Here is a 21,233-nt window from a genome sequence, read left to right on the forward strand (position 1 = left end):
TGCCTTGGGTTAGGGCTGCCATATGGAAAAGAGGGCAGATCATCTATACCTTTAAGAGATGCACAGTAGAAGGAATATAATGAAGGTAGAAGAGAAGTAGAATATATATAATGAATATAATGCTTGTCATGCAGGAAGAAGAAAAGCTGCATCTGCTGAAATTTCTTCTTTGTGCACCCTTAAAGGTACAGGAGACCTGTCCTCTTTTCCAAATGGCAGCCCTGGGAGAACACTGTCTCAAAAGTTGGGTTTAAAATGCATCAAATCAATCAATATTGCCATATTTAAAAACAAAGTCCACAGAGATCTACTTTGGTATAGTAGGTAAAATACAGAGTAATGGTTTACCTTAGATTTTGCAGAGTCACTAGTAGCTGAATCTGTTTGGGGCGGGGGGGGGTAGAAAGAGGGAACAAACAAACAAAAAAGACAAAATTTAGCCAACTTTGTGAAGGGTTTGCTTTTGTTCTAGACAATGCTGGACGTATGAAAGGAAACAAGCACGGAACAAAATGTGAGAGCAAACAAGTAACAAAAATTTAAATCAGAACAAAGTGGATAGTAAGAGCTCACAAAGATGCAAGCTGCACCACAGAAAGCCACCGCCATGAAAGGATGCCGTGAGTTGTAGGCAGAATCAGCTCAATGACAGAAATGGCAAAAGAGCCCCTGTTCTTCTAAATAAAACAGAACAGAAATACTAATATTTATTCAATGTTCTAAGTACACCACCCTGCAAAACCGCAGCTGAGAGACCTTCTCAGGATTGTACTCTGTACACTCCTGCAAATGAAATGCACAATTTGTTTTTTTCATTGTTTATTTTTGGGAGAGCCTTTGGCTACCTTCTGCAACATTTTTTTTTTTAAGTCCGTTTGCAAGTCACATTTGTATTCTGTCCAACTGTTTGCACAGAAGTGGTGTTTTGACACCGGGGCTTATATTTTAACGCCCCAGCTTCTCATTCAGGTGCTCCTCTGAGTTAACACAATGAGGAAATTTTGATTTGTCACTAGCTAGATTTCCACAGCTATCAGTTTTGTACTCATCTCAAAAAACAAGCGCTTTTATGAAATGAAAAATGGACACCATAATTGTACTGTCTGGCAAAAAAAAACAACAACAGAGGCTATACAGTTAGAAAGGGGTTAGGAAGGGGCTAGCACAAACGCTCGACTTTGCCATTCTCCAACTCTCAGGGGGTTCCCCCCACCTCAGAATTAATGAGCTGAGCCCCATGCCATGCCCCTTTTGACACATGGCTAATGACTAGAAAAACCGGTGGACCATACCATGCTATTTCTCCTCAGGGTCTGCTTCAGAAATAACAAGAAACAGCAGAAACACTTTTAAACGGTAGCATTGATCTGTTCAAAATACTCTTTTAAAAAAATTTACAGTACAGATCAATTTTTTGTGTGTGCATTTACAAGAAACGGGGGTTTCTGCAGACAAGGCAGCTACAATGTGGGCAACAGTCCTCCTTCTTCCTACAGTTCCAGTTGTCCATCAGTGACATCACAGAGTCCATTAGTGACATCACCGTGTGATAGACTCCTCCCACTTCTCCTGTTTCAACATCAGGATAGAGGGACTGTTTCAATACAATGCTGAAAAAAGTCTTCTACGAACTAAAACACAAACTAGAAACAAAGGAATAACATTTGTGATAAACAATATGCTTGGTTAGTGAAACAACATGGTGGCAGTGTAGGGGAAAGTCATCAAGAGAGCTTGCATCAGTAGCCGAATAATAAGATGGCAATTGTTAAACAGAAGCAAGTCATTTAACAATTTATAAACATACCCTATTACCATATACTTTTGGGGAAAATGTTGGTTAGTTATCATGCAAAGTGAATTTTAAAACCTTGATTTGCCTTCCTAATTTTGAAAATTAGTGTTGGTTGAACAGAGTGTAGAAGTTAAGTTTTCTGCCATCACGTCAATCACTTATACAGCAGCAGGTATCTCGTCCACTTCATGGTAAAGAATTATATGGATCACTATGGTGAATGACAAATTAGTGAGCATGCTTAATAGTTCTCATGATTTAAGATAGATATTTCATTTCATTTGTCCAAGAAAGCATTCCAATCTACATCATGCAGCATGCCCAACCTTACTGTAGTCCTCTAAACAAAACACCTACGATCATTTAGGTAAGGGAAAAAAATCCAAGTTATTATCAAAGAAAAGAAGAAAGTTGAAAGAAAGCATTAGGATAGCATTTTCTAGCCTACAGACTAACACTGTCCAGGCAAGAGTTACCTGATACGTCTCCAGGAGATACTCCCGTCCTTCCAATGTTGGTGAGTAAATGATCTATGTTTGGCACTGGCTGAGATTCTACTGTGTTTTCCTCCTGAACTGTTGTCTACAGTTAATAAACAAAGATCTCTTCATCACAGTGTCACAGTTAGTGGGTTCATCACGATTCAACAGTATTTATAAAACTGCAACTGTTCACTGAGAACATTGGTTGACATGACGGGCAGTGATACGTTGGTATTAGTGATTCACCAAGGCTGCTGCACACCGGAAAGTGAGCCCCAGCAACTTCACAACAGGGAAGTTGCAGAACTCCTTAAAATAGGATGCGGAATTTCCACAGGAAACAAGGGACATTTCGCAGCACAAGTACCAGTGCACTGTTCTAAGAGTTCCACAACCCCGCCAGGGTGAGCTCACCTTTCTGGTGAGCAGCAGCCCTGGTGCCACTAATGCTGACATTTCTGATTTCACTGCCCATCATGTCAGCCATTGAATCCTCAGGAACTCTAATATTTCCATATGACTTTCTTTTGGTAAAATGAAGAAAATACCATTCTAGAGGATCAACTCTCAGTTATTTATTATTCACTGTTTTCATTACTACAGAGTAAAGAGCTAGAGACTTGTGATGAGCAAGTAACAGATACATACATCCGGAAAAAATATATGTGTTCATTTTAGAGATAGCTGGACAGAGTGACCTAAGGGGGAGGTAGAATCCAAATAGTGGAGGAACAGTACTTACAAGGGGCTCTTCAGCATCATCTTCCGCGAAAAACCAGTCATGCTACAATTTAAAATAGAAGAAGTGAAAAATCCCACAGAAATGAAAACTCAAAAAATGTGGACATTGCAAAGGGGGTTGGGAAAGGAAAGGAGGAGCAAACAGCTCCAAGAAGAAGAATTAGAATTAAAGCTGCCCTAACTAGAGTGAGCAAGACTGCCTGTGTCATTTATTTGGGAGAGTGAAATGGATTCACTTACTTTTTGGATGAGTGTTTCTACGATTTTGTATTGATCGGGCATATGGGTAACCATGTGTGTCATGTTATCTTCAGACGTTCTTACAAGAGTTGGACCAAATACTATTGCCAGGTTTCTTGGTTCCATCTAACAAGCAAAGAAAATAGATCTGATTTACTCATTTGTAATAGAGATATAGACATATATACTCTTTAAAAATATATTAAAAAACAGCCCCAATGGAGAAGCAGATTTTGCTAGCAGCCTCTTCTTAGTATTGCCTCCCTAGACTAAGAAGTCAAAGTAACAGCAAAGGAGGCTTCTAAACAACCCCTCTTAGTTGAAAAGTATGCATGGCGGTGCCATTACAGCTAGCCCACTGTTTCGAATCGCTCCAAAAATAGCCAAAATGACCTCCTTAAGCTCAGACTTTGCAAACAGGGAGGTGAATTGGAGGGGGGGGGCTATAACATACATGCAAAGCATGTGGTCTACTCCTGACACTTTGAGGCCCAGTCTTATGCTGCACAGATGACTTCCCTAGCCCCCACAACAGGCAGGAGTTACTCTGGAAAGTATGTTCCCCACTGAACTATGGCTGTCCCCATGAAATCTTAGGATGTACAGAGCGGGATATTCCTCCCACAACAGGTCTTGCAACCCGCCACTCAGCCGATGAGTTTCCTAGCCTTTCTACGCTGAAGCAGCAGCTCTGATTGGGGATGCGAGCACCAAAATCCTCCCCCCCGCCACCTGCTCCTCCATGCCCAGGCCCGCTAGATGCAGCTTAGCTGGAGAGAAAGGTTGTTTGGACGCTTAGCCCTCCCTTGGAAGTCCCGCTCCTCTGTATGCAGCTCTGGGGGAATAAAGCAAAACTGAGCTTGGGAATCAAAGCCTCACAGCCCCCTCCTATTATCCTTGTCCCCAAGTAGGAACCCCCCTCTTCCATCCCCAAATCGCAGCTGGGAAGCTACCTAGCAGGAGGAACGATGACCTAGCAAGATGTGATGGCCAGCGAGCGGGTTTCTGCAAGCCCAAGCACTTCTTCACTTGCTTTTCACAGCTATGCTTATTAGTGGGCTCTCTCTGTCCTCCTCATGCTAAGTCAATCATAAAACCCACCAAGTGGAGAAAGTGCAAGCAGACGAAAAAGGGCGGGCTGCACGTTACAGACAGAACTGACAACGCTATCCTTGTGGCTGGAAAAACAAAATGATCAGGACGACACACCCTCAGAACACATCACCCAGTTACCTTGTTCTTTTCTGAGTTTTCTGCTATAGTCTTTAGATGTGCAGAGAGGAATTTGAGCGTTTCATAATGATGCTCAGGTAAATCATTGATCTGAAACACAGGATTTTAGCACAGAGATTAAAAATAACTGCAAACTCAAATAATTGCATCAGGTTGGGTACGTATCCAGAATCAGCATACCAGCCTTTTTAGTGTTTTTAGTCGCTCCACGGGATCTTCTTTTCTATTGGCATCTATGAAATCTGCATATTTATCTGACAAGAAGAGGGGAAAAATATATGATGACATAATATACAACCTACCCAAATTAAACACACAAACACAGAAGAGCTACAAAGAACTGACTCCAAATTTCAGGTCAACAGAAAGGGAAAAGGGAATTTCATCACTGAACGCCTCTCCTAAGAGGGGCCTGTCTCTGGTAGCTAGAAGGTGAGAGCACCCTAAGTCGTATCTGTATAAAGAACCACTTCCTCCCATATTGATCTGCTCAGTTGTTGAGTCCCTCTCTGGAGGCCTGACTAGGATGCCCTCACCAAAGGCCTGACTTTACTAATGTCATTGAACAAAATCCATTGTGGCCGGAGATGATGGGAGTTGTGGTCCAGCAACACATGGAGACCCAAGGCTGAGAATTCCCTAGTAGAACAGAGAAAGGGGCTGGGAGCAGGGGTGTGGGGACAATGGGTCAGCGGGGGACGAGCATCCCTCAGCCAGACAGACTCTCTGCGAGACAAAGAAAAGAGCTCCCAGTCAGCGATTAAAGGAACCACTGATGGGGTGGGGAAACTTTGCAATGGGGCTGAATAGCTCTATCCAGGCACTGACAATGCCCCTGCACTTGATGTGGATGCAGGAAGCGTGGCTTGTCAGTGCCAACACGCACAGTAATCAACGAAGGACAGCCAATGGCAAGTTCCCTACATGCCTGGCTGGGAGTAAACTAGATATCGTTTAGAAATCAAACTTTTATTGTGATCTTACCCTACATAAATAACCTACAAGGTGGGGCCTTTGTATTTTAAAAGGGCTATTCAAACTTCAGAGAAAAGCTCACCATTAGTAAAGAGAGGTTCTGGAAGTTTCCTGAAGAAGGACTTCAGTAAACTACTTATAACATTCAAGTCTCGCCATTTCTAGGAATTGAGAGAAGAAAATCCTTGTTAGCCTCCTACTGTTAAACTAAAAAAGAAATGAAATGAAGCTTTTAGAAACAGAAATACAAAAGAGCATTACTCACATCATCTTGAACATCAATGTCAGTCATTCCTTTGTTGAGTTCTTCCTGCATACTTGAGATAGCAGCATTATTTCCAGGAACTCTATAAATACCTGTATACTCAAGACCTCTTTCTTCAACAAGTTTGCAGCATACATCAACTATCAGTGGAATATACTGAAAATTTAAAAAAAATAAATTTAAATTTAAAAATTAGTTAGCTGTTTGTAACCCAGGTCTTGACAAATGTTCTTTGGATCGAGGAGCCATCCAATGGACACTTGACAAAATCACTGGACTTAATGACAGACATTGTTGGGGGTGGAGTCATAAATGGGCTTCTCTTTATCCCCTTTACAAGTAACATACTTAACACAAATATGGGGTTTCTTGGGACAAATAAACATTTTATTAAATAACTTCACCTCTGAATGCCCTAGTCTAGGACCCCCCGTTAGATTTCTAGACACCATGGGTCCCTGGTGCCTGGGATTTGTCAAACCCTGTTGTAATCTCATAACGTATGGAGGACACAAGAAGCACGTTCAAGCAAAATGGAAAACGTACAGTTTAGGATGAATACCTTATTGCTCTGTGCTGGTGGGCAGTCGTCTAGTCTGACCCCAAAGGTTCCAGCAGCAGATGGCTTCTTCTCAAAGGGCTTTCTCAGAGCGATGAGGTTTTTTCGCCATGTACCTTTGTCTTTTGGTGGACTTGTCTCATCTTTTTCTTAAGAACAAAGCAAAGAAAAAAAACCCCTCAAAATTTAACAGACTCAGAGGACCAAACAGGTAGGACAGAATGAGTGGCTGAATGGAACAAGAGAAAATGGGTGAAGCAAAACGGAGGTAGTTAGAACAATACAACTCTTAAAGTAATCTAGGCTAGCTCAGATTATGGGCTAATCTGGGTACTGAGTAGCTCAGGGGCTACTATAGCCCCCAGACTTGGTATGAGGTAGCTCTCCAGGCCTTAGGCCTTGCTTCTCCCTCCCTCCCTCCCCTCCCAGCCAAAACTATAGATCTGATTGGCTGGCTGAGTGCAACCACACAGCCACACCACTTTTAATCTGTCTCTCAACTCAGGGTTGCTTTTAACTTCTCTCTATTTTCTTCTCCCCTAAAGCAGTTTCTCTTGCTAGCCTTCTTGCAACAAAACTCTCCAGGAATTCAGGGGTGTTGCTGGTAAAGCCCCTTATCCCGTCGATGCCATTCTGTGACTGGCTCTGCCTGCCGACCACCATTTTGTGACCCACTCTGCCTCCTCAAGATGTTATTTTGTGCTGCGATCTCCCAAGGCTCTGGCAATAGCAACAACAAGCCAAAAGGTCGGGACCAGAAGTCTTAAGTCTGCCCACTCTGATCCAGACCACAGCGTCACCACCACCTCCGCAACCATTACCCACCTATATTACCTCTGAAACACAAATTCGCTGCTTTGGGACCACAGTCTGCATAAGCCAAGGGACTGTAAACACAGGAACCCTACAGCTTACTCCAGATCCCTCCACAGAAGCAGCAACCAACGCAAACATTCCTAAATAGCTGTTACTTCCACTCCACTTCTGGCTTTCAGGCAACCTCCCAATCTTCCCATACTATTAATCGGCAGCAAGATTTGGAGATATCGCAGAAGCATAACCACCTCTTACAGGACCTATATTCAAGAACTCAGCTGTTCCTCCCCCCCCCTTTATTTTGAGGCGCTGCATTTTTTGAGGGGGACTTTTTCAAGCCTCCGCTGCTGCCACCACCGCAGCCCACCCACTCGCTTCACCTACCCCACCATCTACCCCTGCCACAGCCCACCCATCGATTGCCCATCAACACGGGAAACCTCACCCGGCCGGGACACGGAAAGGATTGACAGCTCTTTCTCAATTCTGTGGGTGGTGGTGCATGGCCGTTCTTAGTTGGTGGAGCAATTTGTCTGGTTAATTCCGATAACGAATGAGACTCTGGCATACTAACTAGTTATGGGACCCCCGAGCTTAAAATCGTTTGTACAAGAATGTATTTAGGAACATAGGAAGCTGCCATATACTGAGTCAGACCATTGGTCTATCTAGCTCAGTGTTGTCTTCACAGACTGGCAGTGGCTTCTCCAAGGTTGCAGGCAGGAATCTCTCCCAGCCCGGTCTTGGAGAAGCCAGGGAGGGAACTTGGAACCTTCTGCTCTTCCCAGAGTGGCCCCATCCCCTAAGGGGAATATCTTGCAGTGCTGCTCACACATCAAGTCTCCCATTCAGATGCAACCAGGGCAGACCCTGCTTAGCTATGGGGACAAGTCATGCTTGCTACCACAAGACCAGCTCTCCTCTCTATTTCTATTCTTATCTTTATTAATGGATAATTGCCTCTGATGAAGCCTTTTGGTGAAACAGCCCATTATCCCGGGTTGGCTGGCTGGTTGTTTTCTTGGCGTTATTCATCTTTCATCGCCAGTTGTCATCAGCCACTCCAGAACATGTTGCCTGCTCCTTCTGCATGAAGGAGTGAACTACAGACACTAGTAACATTTCCCTGAGAACATCGGCTTCTTCTTCTGGATTTGAGATCTTAGCATTCGTTTTGTATGTACTTCTCACATTTTCACACTGAAGACTTTTTGGACCTCGTTTGGGTATCTGCACATATTGGTTTTGTATTCTTCAACTGCATGTTGCAATTTCATATGGTATTATGTTAATGTACGTTCATATATGGGTTACAGATATGTTTGCTTGTTGCTATGTGTGTTGACAGTTGGTTATTTATTTATTCAATATATATATTTAATTCCAGTTTGCATTTATCATTTTCCTTGTCCACGGGTATTTTGTTCTTGTTTTTGCGCCCACCCACCAATTGCCGGCATCAGCTGCCTGCCTTTGCTCCTCTGCCGGCCCGCCGACACAATACAATGTCACCACCTGGTGCATGTGCCATTGTATCATGTTGGCTGGCCAACAGAAGGGCAAAGCAGGAGGCTGGCGCCGGCAGCTAACAGGAGCCACAGAGTCACTGGCAGGTGAGCAAGAGGCCAGCCAGGTCGGTAGGGCTGCAGCAGTGGTGGGGCCTACGGCAGCGCTCCTTGGTAGTCCCAGCATCCCCAGCAACCTGCCTTCATTGAACGCAGCTGCTCAATAGAGGTTTCGCCCCTCGGATACCAAGAACCTCATTCATTCATCCAAACATGGTTGTGAACTGCCTCACACACACAAGCATACAACTTGTAAACACATCTTTCATGACCAGGCAGTTGGGCACCTTATATGGCCAAAATCAGTGACTTCACAAAAAAATCAAGGACTCTTTGCCATCCCAAATGAGATTGCATATGTAAATCTATATTTTCATGTATAATGAAAAGAGAGCTAATGGTAGATGGTGCATCACTACAGTTCTGGCTACACCACAGGAGCGCCTCTATTATGGACTATAAATAACCATGGATACCCTTTGGATCTCCTTATGTTACAGCGGGCAATTAGAACCCTCCGCAACCACCCTGTGTGTTTTGATTACCTGGTCTCCCCACAATGGAGATCTTAAGGGGCAATTAGTAACTGTAATGTATATACATAGCACCGGTACCTTTAGCAAGGAACTTTCTTTCAGATTCCTCCTTGGGAGAATGAGGGCTCTGGGTCCTTTGTTCAGGTTTAGGGCCAAGCAAAGTCTGCCGGATACTCAGGCTCTGACGAGGTGTTTTGGGGGATTGCTCCGTTTTGCCACTAGAAGGACTGGGGGCGGGGTGGGGGGGAGAGAATACTGTTATTCAAGAGAAGAGGACTGACACACTAGGTCAACTGAACTCTTAAACTGCATACCAGCCACCACTTACGCCATCATAGTGCTGTATTCTTTAATCCTGCGGCTAATGAGGTCCCTGCTTGTGACACCAGTGTTCTGTAAAATGAATTGAGAACAATTTTGTAAACCCTGCTTCGGACCACTCTGTAACTGAAAGTTTATCTAGCTATGTTCAGGAGATAGCTAACTATCTGGCCACAGATAATGAGGAATTACTGAGATTAACTGCAGCAAATCAAAAGGAGAAAACACAGGGCACAATTCAGTACACAGTTACACATTATCAAGGTATCATACATTTCAATAGGACTTAAGCCCATATTATTATGTATTGGACTGCAGGTGTGAACTGGGGACATTTGAAGGAAAACCTAAGTGGCATTTTATATGTTAAGCATTGAAGGCAGTCCTTTGTAAGCAGGATACCTCCGTTATCCTGGAATTGAATTATATTTAGCTACAGTGAAATATCTGTGATGAACGGCTGTTTAAAAACCACAGCCAATTTGTGCACATCTCTATCTACCAATTCACCGATGCATGTGACTGTATTGTAGTGGTGTGCACGGAACTGGCGCCAGCCGGTTCGAAGGGGGGCGGCGGCTGCGCGTATGTGCACAGTCCGATGTACACCGAGGCGGCAAGGAGGTACACTGCCACCCCGTGGGACCAATTTCAATGACTGTGCTGGGGGGGGAGGGGGGATCCCCAGTCCTCAAAACTATCCCCCCCACCTTCGAACCAGCCAAACCTTCGAACCGGTTCGTAGGTCTGTAAAAGGGCCTCCGAACCGGTTCGTGCACATCCCTACTGCATTGTAGAAAGTTGCAGCCACCTCTTGTCATGTTCTTATGATAAATCCTCCTCCCTAGCATCAGTACTAGCACTCCAAGCAGCTTCAAACTAAATTAATGAAATACTGTGACACAGGGATTCTCACCGTTGGGTCCCCAGATGTTATTGGACTTCAACTCCCATATTCCTCAGCCCCAGTGGCCTTTGGTTGGGGATTGTGGGAGTTGAAGTCCAATAACATCTGGGGACCCAACGGTGAGAATCCCTGCTGTGACTAATGCCTATGTAGACATCTTCAACTACTTGCTTCTGCCCACCACTTTACTCATGAATGCATGAATCAAGCTCCTCCCTACCCCCACCCTTAAAGGAGCACACAGCTCTCAGCATCTGTTCTGAACAAAATACATGGGCAACTGCAATACAAGCTTCTCCAAGGCCAGCTACTATTCCTGGTGGATGTTGGAAATGAGACCATCAGAAGCAGCCTCAAAGTATACCTGTGTAGAGCATACATTTAATTCTTAGAAACATAGGAAGCTGTCTTATGCCAAGTCAGATCATTGGTCCATCTAGCTCAGTATTGCCTACACTGACTGGCAGTGGCTTCTCCAAGGTTTCAGGCAGGAGTCTTTCTCAGCCTTACCTGGAGATGCTGCCAGGGAGTGAACCTGGAATGTTCTGCATGCAAACAGATGTTCTACCGCTGAGCTACGGCCAAATCCCCAAAGGGGAATATCTTACAGTAGACACTACTCGCATGTTGCAGGGGAGTGGCAGCAGGAGAGAGGGCACGCCCTCAACTCCTGTCTGTGGCTTCCAGCAGCATCTGGTGGGCCACTGTGCGAAACAGGATGCTGGACTAGATGGGCCTTGGGCCTGATCCAGCAGGGCTGTTCTTATGTAGTCACCCACCCAAATGTAAGCCTAGGCAAATCTTGCTTAAATAAGGGGACAATTCCTGATATTACATCAGTATTTTAGAAAAAGGCTAAATAATTGCTATTTTTCTTAAAGTAGAGCACTGCTTTACAACTTGAAGTGAGGTGATACAACAAGCTTTACTACAACAGGCTGCAGCTGCGTTTTCGCCATGCTCTTATCACGTAGACTCATCCAACTGAGAGAAGGAGACATTAACTCTTCTATCTGATGTGCTCACTTTGAGAGTGTTTTTTAAAAATATATCCAGGGAGGATACAAAATGTTATATCTTGTTATATTCACCCCTCAGCTATAAATAAGAAGGCATTTTCAGATGTGCCTAAAGCCCACGGTTCAACTGATGTAGTTTTGGGAGACTTTAGGTTTTTCCAAAATTATGAGCATATGTGTAAACATATTATGCTGCCTTAGACAGAATCAGATCCTTGGTACATCTCGCCCATATATCCACCCTGACCAGAAATGGCTCTTTAGGGTCTGAGACCCAGCCCCGCTTCCTGAATTACCCTTTTAGTGGGGATGCCAAGGACCAGTGTTGCATCTAACAGGAATTCCCAGATGTTGTTGACGACAACTCCTACAATGCCCAGCCAAAGGTCACTGCAGCTGGGGATGCTTGGGGTTCTAGTGGACAGCATCTGGGAATCCCTGTTAGAGGGAACACTGCCAGGCCCTGAAGCTGGGACTTCCTGTGAGCAAAGCATTAGATCTACCACTGGACTATGGCCCTTCCCCCAATTATAGAATGATATGACAGGAACAAATGCAGATCATCTTCTTTGGCATGACAGTCATGAGTTCAGGATATAGCTGGAAAGAACAAAATCATGCCTACAGAGCAGGGCAGCTCACAGCTCCAGCCCTCCTGCAGATGTCGGACTACAACTCCCATCGCACCTGACTATTGGCCACTGTGGCTGGGGATGATGAGAGATGTAGTCCAACAACAGCTGGAGGGCTAAAGCTGTGCAGTCCTGTTCTATGATTTAACGACTTGCGTAGCAAGATTCTTCAAAAGGGCAACTGAGAGAAAGAGTGAATCGGATAACTGCTGGCTAATTTTAATTACATTAGAGTAGGGATGTGCAGAACATTCCAAGCTTGGAACATTCCCACTCGAAACAGGCTGTTTCAAATGTTCCGAGCTCAAAGGAGAAAGCCTCAAATGAAGGCCATGTTTCGCGCTTGGAACAGAACGAACCCGTTCAGAGAGCACCATTTTCGCAGGCTCTCCCCCCCACCCCACCCCGCTTCATTTTTGGCACTAGCTTCCAATTGGCTTGCAATCTCCTTGCTTCTTGGTTGGCTTATTATCCTACAAATCAACTTGAGGAGATTGCAAGCCAATCGGAAGCCAGTGCCAAAAACAGGAAGCAAGGGGAAAACAGCCGGCCAAAATGGCGCTTGGAACATTTGAAACATCCCGAGCTTCTTCCGTTGGAACAACCGGCTCACCCAGTTGTTCGCCTGAGCTTGGAATGGAAAGCAAATCCCGTTCTGTGTACATCCCTACATTAATGCGTGAACACCTCTTCCACACAGTTTAAGGGAATGTTGCCATATCCATTTGGACAGCTAGTGGTGTGCCTTTCAACAAAGTACACAACACAAAATAGAAGGCAGAAAGAAACACTTCACAAGCACAACCTCCTCATTTAAGTTGCTGTTCTCTTGTATAGCTTTAATCCATGCCAGCATGTCATCTCGGTCTTCAGCCTGGAACAGGTATTCGCAATCAGAGGTGGTGAGCCGAAATACGTTTTTCCTCTTTGTTTCGCTGTACGAAATGTCGATCAAGCAAGCATTGATACTGATTGGCTGCTCTTCCTCAGAGGGCAGAGTTTGTTCTTTTTTATCCTTGTACAAGTACAGCGAGCAGCCTTTCAGAACCACATGCATCTGTTTCCACGGCCTGATGCTTCCACCAACTCTCTGAAAAATATGGAACCAGCATTGTCATTGCTGTTTAACACAGCAACATGCCTGTAAGCAAAAAAGACAGGCCCTTGCCCCAAGGAGCTTACAGTCTACAATTAAGCAGTGGTAATGGGGGGAAGACATATATCCCAGTCACTATCAAAATGGAGAATGCTTACAGAACAAGTGGATATAAGCCTAGGGTTGTAAAGGATACTGTAATTTACTGCGAGGTAAGTAAGTTACTGTACTGTGGGGATAAGACGCAATTTCGCCACCCTGTTTTGTCTTCTCTGAGCTCATTCTAATTGCTAGCTGATCAGAACACTGCAGCCAAGTATATCCAGAAACCATGATTTAATCATACCAGGGAGTGTGGCCTCTATCACAGATCCTGATTGCTGCAGAGAAATGTTGGAAAAAACTGAGATTTTGTCTAAAGAAAAGCAAACAAGTTCCTAGCCCTCTTGGCTGAGATGAGAAATTGCCAACACGTGAGTACCTGCTGCTAAACGCTTACCAACAAATGGAATTTGAATACGTAGCAACACATTTTGGATTTGTGCCTAGCTGTATTTCAGGAAGCTTAGTACCTTTCCCTTGTCAGTGACCAGCTGTCGAAAATGGAGACATCCTTCCTTGGAAGCATCGCCAAAAACCTCTGAAGAAGAAGCTTTTCGGGACCCTGAGTTTTCTGAAGATGTTTGGCTGTCAGAGACCTAAAGGAAGCACCAACATTAAGGCCGTTTTTAAAAATTTTTAAAAGCAAGGTGTGATCAGCCCCTCCCCACTCCACTTGTTTGTGAAATCTGTTGACAAGACAGCCTCCCCTCCAGCTTGGAAATCTGGCTTCGACACTGAGTGAAGCTGTTTGCATAGACATGCATTTGGTGCCAGCAGGTAGCAGGCTCCATTGGGACCAAATCGCAAAGTCAAGCTAACTCAGAGGGTGCAAGCAGCCTGGAAAGGCTGGGCCCCCACCGGAATCCCTGAATATTCAGTGAAGCCAAATTCCTGATGGAGCAATCAGGGGTCTTAGACAAAAGGCTGTTGCTGAGAACCTGAGCAACTGCACCCCAAAATGCAATCAAGCAACAGAACAGCTAATTAGATCTGGTACATTCCAGCCCTTTTGTTTAGACCTCCATCTGAATAGCGACCACCCCACCCAAGCACCTTCTTCAGATCCTACACCAGAAGAGTCCCATTATCTCTCTTATTCTTCCACTCTTCCTGCTTTTGCAGCCCCTCTTAGGACACCCCAGAAAGAAAAACCTACAAACAGTCTTTGAGGCGAGTCTCACAATCAGTGAGACCCGCCTTAAGAGGGTTTGCGGGGAGAGCGGGCTTAGCCTGCTCTTGCCGCAGACGATCCAGGCTGCAGCCCTGGACAGCTGGATCGGCTGCCCACACGACTGCCGGCTCCGTCACGAAGCCAGCAGAGGCTGCAGGGATCGGGGGCTGCTCGGCCCCCGGAAGCTCCAGGATGCAACACACAAGCCTGCGGGTCATTCTGGAGAGACCCCCAGGGCCAGGAGGCTTCTTTCAGCCTCCCGGCGGGGGTCTCCACATGTGTTGCTGCGGTGCACAGCTGCGCTGATCAAAACGATCAAAAAGATGGGTTTAGCGGAGAGCACGCTCCGCTAACCTCGTTTAAGAGGAGGGCTAGTTAAGCGGGTTGTCCACTTTGAGGACACCTGGCTCGCCTGCGAGCCCGGTGGTTCTCATGCTCGCCAAAAAGCGGGCTAGGTTCCCTTAGCCCTCTTTTTGGCGATCATGAGAATCACCTCTTTGTTTTTCAACATCTGTAAGTCTTCTGAAGTGGGACTTTGGTGGCACAGCCTGGCTCCTACGGTCCAGAAGTCTGCCCAGCTGAGTGTCTGCTAAGTGCTCAAACGCCTCCTCTTTAAGATGAATCACTGGACTGCAGAATCCCTACCTCGAAGTTGGAACCCTGGACTCTGGAGTCCAGAATTGCGAAGCTGAAATTACTAACCCTGGGTGACCCTTGCATGGGCTTTCTGTAAGGAGACCTGCACAAGACTGAGCTGGACGTTCCTTGCACTAAGAGTATTTGGGCAACTCTCTGTGTGGGCTTGCTACAAGTTAATTCCTGTACCGGACTGCCTGAGGATCCTCTGGACATTAGGACTGAATTGCTGGGACCTGGAACAGAACCACTGAGGCGGAGGCATTCCTTGGGTGGGCTGAGTCCTACACTTGATGGCCCTGGGAAGCCCAGGGCTTCACTGGCTGGTTGCTGGCACACAGAGTGCTTTCGCCCTTGGTACGTGGCGCCTAGCCAGCACCCCTGCTGCCCTTCATTGCTTGCCACTCTGGCAGAAGCTCTGCGGACTGGACCACTGAATCTCTCCCGATGAGATTCACCCCCTTTACTCATGAGACAGCAGACTCAAGATATGAAGCGGTCTTCTCTCTCCCCCACCCCACCCTTTTGACAACTGCTAAGCCAAACAAGCCCCCACCTTCTCCCCCTCACTCTTCTGAGCTGCTTTCACTCCCTCTGCTTCCAGGGTTGCCAAATACCATATTTTCACATGGTGCTTTTGCTTTACACAAACATAAACTTCGCTTCTTTATTTTCTAAAGTCTTGCCTCAGAGTCTGCCTGTTCCTCGGCAGTACCCTACTGTGGCCGTACCCTACAGTTTGGTTCCCCTAGTTTAGTCTCAAGTGCACATGTATGCCGCATCCACGGGTGCAAGCAAGCATGCCGACACTTCTGGCCTAGGAAGACAGGGAGGGAGCCAGGACAGGCACCTAATATTGGCTGCACACCATGAAGTCATAGAGGCTGTTCACATATACAGCCAAGGCCACTCTTGCGCCTGTGCATGCAAACCCATGGCAGCCGAGTGGCTGCCGGCAGCAGCACTGCAGCAATCCTGCCTGCGCAGCCACCCTCTTAAATGAGGTTAAGGGAGCACTCAAATGGAGGAAACGCCATTTCCCTGCTCGTGTGCAGTGCTGGTCGCTTTTAGCCAGTGCTGCTGCAGCAGCAGCAACGGGTGCCTGCCCATCGCTGCTGAGAGACCCAAAATGCACCACACACTCACACGGTATATTATGGGAGTTCTAAGGGCCGGGAGGACGCATCGCATCCCCTGACCCTCCTCACTGCTGGGGGCTGCTGGTGACCATCTGGGCAGGGAGAAACAAGGGGTTGTCTGCAGGGAGGGAAGTGTCAGCAGCCTTCGTCCCCGAGCTCCCTCAAGCCTTTTCTTACTGATCATGAGAAAGGGCTCACAGAATGGCTGCTAGCTTCTGAATTCCTCCCACTCCACCCATTCTCTCTCTTCTGGTGGGACGGAGAAGGACAAAGCACAATCAGCCACTGGAAAGTCTCGCCATGTTTCTTGGCCATTCCTGGCTCCATCTGAATGGCCCATATAGGCGGCAGCAGCTCTTCAGCTGGCTGCACTCATGGGTCAGGAGATGTACCACATATTGCCTGGCAGACATGAGGCTCCCCAAATCACCATAAATCAAGGCTGCACAACTTTGTCCCTCCAGTTGTTTTTGGACTATAAATCTCATCATCTCTAGCCATAGTGACCAATAGTCAGGGATGATGGGAGTTGTAGTACATCATCTGCTGGAGGGCCGAAGTTGTGCAGCCCTGCCATAAATCAGTGCTATGAGAAATACAGGCATCCATTTGTTCACCTTAATGTGTAAAATTAACTTGTTACATTGAAACCAGGTAATGCGAGTTGCCACAATTGAGACAATGATCTTGAGTGCCAAGCTACTGACCTTGATTCCCTTTAAGCCGGATACGTGCGTTATGGATCTGTAAATGGAAAGCAGGTTTTATGTTTACAAAATTTCGAAGACAAGAACATTGCGTCCCTATCGTGTCCTTCTTCCAAAGAGTTGAGGGCATAGTATAAAGTTCTTCCCCTCAACATTTGCACCTCACATCAGATGGTAACTGGCCCAGTGAATTTATGTGGCTGAATGGGGATTTAAACCCAGGCCTTAATCTGACGTTCTAATCACCAAACCACATTGGATAAAGCGCATAATCACAATACAGAGCTTTTGGGCAGGAGGGAGAGAAGGAGACTTACACTTTTCCTTCTCTATAGTCATCAAGTCCTTCATCATAAGACTTGGACCTTTCACTTTTTGCAGGAAACTGACTGTCCGGAACACTAGTTCTGATAGATTCTGTAATCAAAACAACTTAAATGAATGTACGTCACCTTAAATAACAACAAAATCAAACTACAAACCACCAAAAATAAAACTACCCACATGTCATCAATGGGTTAACAGAAGCAATTTGAAATTGTAAAAATGCTTACAAAAAACTTACCATGGTCATGTGACAGCTGACGTCGAATTAACGATGGGACGAGAGAGGTGGGACTTGGAGGAACGGTTGCAATGGTTGGTGTTCGCAAGGCCGATGACGAAATAACAGCAGAAGCTGGAATGTGGGCGATATCGTGGTCAATGCTAGGGCTAGATGGCTCATCTACAAGAGAATATGGAGCAAATAAGTCAGTTTTAGTAATAAGCTATTATATCTGGGCTTCCTGGGTCACCAGCCATGTCCGTCCTTCTCTATATCTATAATTAGAATTGGAATACTATCTCTATGCCAGTACAACACCAGAGACCACAACTCTGTGCCTGTGTGACACTGGCATGATGATGGTATCCCAGAACAGTTGAGGGAAAATGCTTAAGATTGTTCTGTGTGCTTGTGTGTGTGTGTGTGTGTATACACACACACACACACACACACACACACACACACAGGTGGCCCTCGTTATCCACAGACTTGCTGATCGTGGTTTCATATACTGGGTCTTAGAGCCCCAGTTTCATTATCCATGGGTAGAAAAATAGGCGAAACTCATCAATCCATGGTTTTAAGTGTCTGGAAATTTTATTTTATTGATTGATTGACTGATTGATTGATTGATAAATGTATACCCTGCCTTTCACTGAGAAAATCCCAAGGCGGCTCACGATAAAATTTAAAAACAAGATTATAAAAGACACATTACAATATTGAGCTAAAAATATAAAAACAAATCTGATTTTAAAAAATTAAATTAAAACACTAGCATAAAAACAGTACAAAATACAAGAAGCAGCAGTGGAGACAATCATATAAAAGCCTGGGTAAAAAGCCATGATTTAACATGCTTTCTAAAAACTGTGATGGAGACTGAGGAGTGGATACCCACCGGGAGAGCATTGAGGGCAGCAACAGAGAAGGCCCTGTCTCGAGTGCACGACAACCTAGCCTCCCTCGTTGTCAGCACCCAGAGCAGAGCACCCTCAGATGACCTCATCAAGTGGGCAGCAACCCTTGGGAGCTGGCGGTCCCTCAGGTATCCCGGACCCAAACTGTTAAGGGCTTTAAAGGTCAAAACCAGCACCTTGAATTGGACCCGGAAACGAACTGGTAGCCAGTGCAACTCTTTCAGAATAGGTGTGATGTGCGCCCACTGGGCAGCTCCAGATAAAAACCCTAGCTGCCACATTTTGCACTAGCTGCAGTTTCCGGATATTCTTCATTTCCCATGCCTTAGTCACCTCATGGATGGATTACTGTAACAAGCTCTACATGGGGCCCACGTAGAGCGTGTTACAGTAATCCAGCCGTGACGTGACTAAGGCATGGGAAATGACCCAGAAATGACTTCCGATGACATTTCCAGCCGCCATTTTCCAACAGAGAGCCATTTTGTAGCCCTTAAAAAAATCAGGAAAATATTCACCCAAATTTGACTGTTTTCGGGGTTTGGGGGACATTGCTGAAGAACTGGAGAACTGGAGAATAAGGTACTGTCCTTTTCTTCTCTTATTTTTGCCTCCCTTGCTTTTTTGCCCCTGCTTTACTTTTTGTTAGGAACCTATACCCCCAATTCCCATTGATTCAGGGTTTTGTTATTTGTGGTTTCTGTATTCATGCCTATAGGCGAGAATGGAACCCCTGTGAATAATGAGGGTTGTGTGTGTGTCTATATCTATGTCTTTCTTTCAGAACATTTCAGTGTGGCCCACAAAATCAAAATAGCAATTAAAATATACAAAAACATCTATAAACGTTTTTAAATGGTAAACAATAGAGAAATAAAAGAGATATAATTTGTTTATTAAAAATTCTATTTTTTTGAAAAGTATAAGAATATGTGCTTCACATTATTAATGGGATAATATGACAGGCAAGGCAATTGTTACATTTGCAACACACCTGGCAAAAAAGAGAGTAAGAAATGTTGAACTGAATGAAGCCTGTGCTGAGTCAATCAAATTACAGTGCCTAGTTTCTTACTTCATGAAATATGCTTTTCACAAAAGGATATCTACATTTCAATAGAAAGTTGTTTTGTCTATACAATCAACTGAAGAGCTGAAAACAACGCCCCCTGTCAACTAGCTGCCTGCTATCACTTAAGTGAGCCTCCAATTAAAATGAACTGAAAAATAAGCAAAACCAACTACTTCAGAATTATGCAAAAAATATCCAACACACATATTACTAATCTTCAGGCAAAGGAGGAAAACCTTTTTGCTTTCACAGAAAGTTTATGCCAATAGCACAAGACTCACAGTTATCCTGTTAAGACAATCAGCTGAAATCCACAACGCAAGCTCTTATACTTCAAAAGTTGCTCCTGCTACATACCAAGTATAGCTTCCACTAATTGCTGATATAAGTTATCACAGTCTGCACATATCCAGCACATCGCAGTGTCTATTGCCACAAGAGTCATCCTGCAGTATTCAGGGAAACCTCAGTAATTTGAGAGCTTTTCAGACTTGCAGAAATTGCCGTGATGTAGATGTAGAAGAGAAATTAGAATGATTAAACGGCGAGATAACATGAAGCCTAATCTATGAAACACTAGAAACAAGAGGAAAAGAACTCTAGCCACACTTTCAACACTCAGGACAGAACTGGCGAGATCCAGACCATGAGCACGCTGCAGTGTGATAATTAATATGTATGGATTCTAGGTGCTACGCATTTTAATACGCTGTGCTTCTGAAAGGCCCATTGAAATATGCAAGTCTTCACAAACAGAGGTTTATTCTTTTCTTTGAATGAACACATCAGCACGTACTGCATTGTGTTTTCAAACAGTACTTGATGGCTCTGTTTTAAGGAGGCATGGCCTGTGGCATCAAAATGCGGTAGCACATGCATGCGCGCACACAGACAGAGCTGCTTTTTTTTTTTTTTTAAGTGGCAGATATTTCCAAGGGTAGACAATTCTACAATGTGCTCTATTTTATACTAACAGACACTGGAGCCAGCACTCAGAGCAGAAATATTTGATATCGTAGTTTGACAATGTAGACTGGAAGTCCAGTAACTCACTCACTCACCCACCACTCTCCACACATTTAAAATATGTATCTCCTTCAAATTAATTTATTCCTTAACCATTTAAAAGTTGGATGCCTAGGCTAATCATGAGTAAGTTCCACTGAAATTAATTGGATTTAAGTTCGTTATAACTAACTTGTCTCACTGATTTAAAGGGTGCTTACTCATAACTAACTAGTCTGGATGCTACTCCTTAAAAATAGCCTAGTAACTAAGTCTATATTACAGCAACAGTCATTTATACCTCCCTGATTTTCTTATACTTTCAACCATCCTTTTTCAAAAGCAATTCCCCAAACCAAAACATTGCGTACCACATTTCAGGCTCTCAAACACAAATATTTTGTATCTCTTGAGCACATTCTCCTTGTTAACTGTTCCTTATAAAAGTATGATAAGTTTGCATCATGCTCCAGATTCCAGCCAGAGTACAAAATCTCTCCTCCTACTGCCATGAAATGCAGGCATTTGGAGCAAATCCATTCCAATCTGTGGGTTAAGATAATGTTTATTTATGATGCAATGTGATTTACCGGAGTATATGGCATTCAACCTACAAAAAGAGCTTGATTCCTAATGAACTAGAATAGTTATATTGTTTTACACACAACACAAACCATTGCTTTATTATGTATTCATACAATCTTACAATCTTTATTATTACAATTAGTACACCTCCCCATTTTACCTGTATA

At 44.6% G+C, this 21,233-nt stretch overlaps 1 protein-coding gene across 10 annotated transcripts in view; it reads right to left on the reverse strand.

Annotated features, from left to right (window-relative positions):
* ARHGAP21 (Rho GTPase activating protein 21) overlaps positions 1–21,233 on the reverse strand; it is a 178,803-nt gene that overhangs the window by 4,506 nt on the left and 153,064 nt on the right. For 9 of the 10 annotated variants that reach the window (XM_053260664.1, XM_053260665.1, XM_053260666.1 and 6 more), the window contains 16 exons: positions 17,503–17,664; positions 17,255–17,354; positions 16,938–16,974; positions 13,755–13,880; positions 12,892–13,176; positions 9,536–9,600; positions 9,286–9,434; positions 6,294–6,439; positions 5,732–5,887; positions 5,549–5,627; positions 4,672–4,745; positions 4,492–4,581; positions 3,259–3,384; positions 3,020–3,061; positions 2,272–2,377; positions 349–380 (listed from right to left, as the gene is read on the reverse strand). In XM_053260664.1, the coding sequence (XP_053116639.1) occupies positions 349–380; positions 2,272–2,377; positions 3,020–3,061; positions 3,259–3,384; positions 4,492–4,581; positions 4,672–4,745; positions 5,549–5,627; positions 5,732–5,887; positions 6,294–6,439; positions 9,286–9,434; positions 9,536–9,600; positions 12,892–13,176; positions 13,755–13,880; positions 16,938–16,974; positions 17,255–17,354; positions 17,503–17,664 (1,775 nt within the window). Of the gene's footprint in view, positions 1–348; positions 381–1,292; positions 1,570–2,271; positions 2,378–3,019; positions 3,062–3,258; positions 3,385–4,491; positions 4,582–4,671; positions 4,746–5,548; positions 5,628–5,731; positions 5,888–6,293; positions 6,440–9,285; positions 9,435–9,535; positions 9,601–12,891; positions 13,177–13,754; positions 13,881–16,937; positions 16,975–17,254; positions 17,355–17,502; positions 17,665–21,233 lie in introns of all 10 variants that reach the window. The other variant, XR_008309651.1, reaches the window with a different exon arrangement.

This window comes from Hemicordylus capensis, chromosome 6 (assembly GCF_027244095.1).
Source record: "Hemicordylus capensis ecotype Gifberg chromosome 6, rHemCap1.1.pri, whole genome shotgun sequence".
NCBI lineage: Eukaryota > Metazoa > Chordata > Lepidosauria > Squamata > Cordylidae > Hemicordylus > Hemicordylus capensis.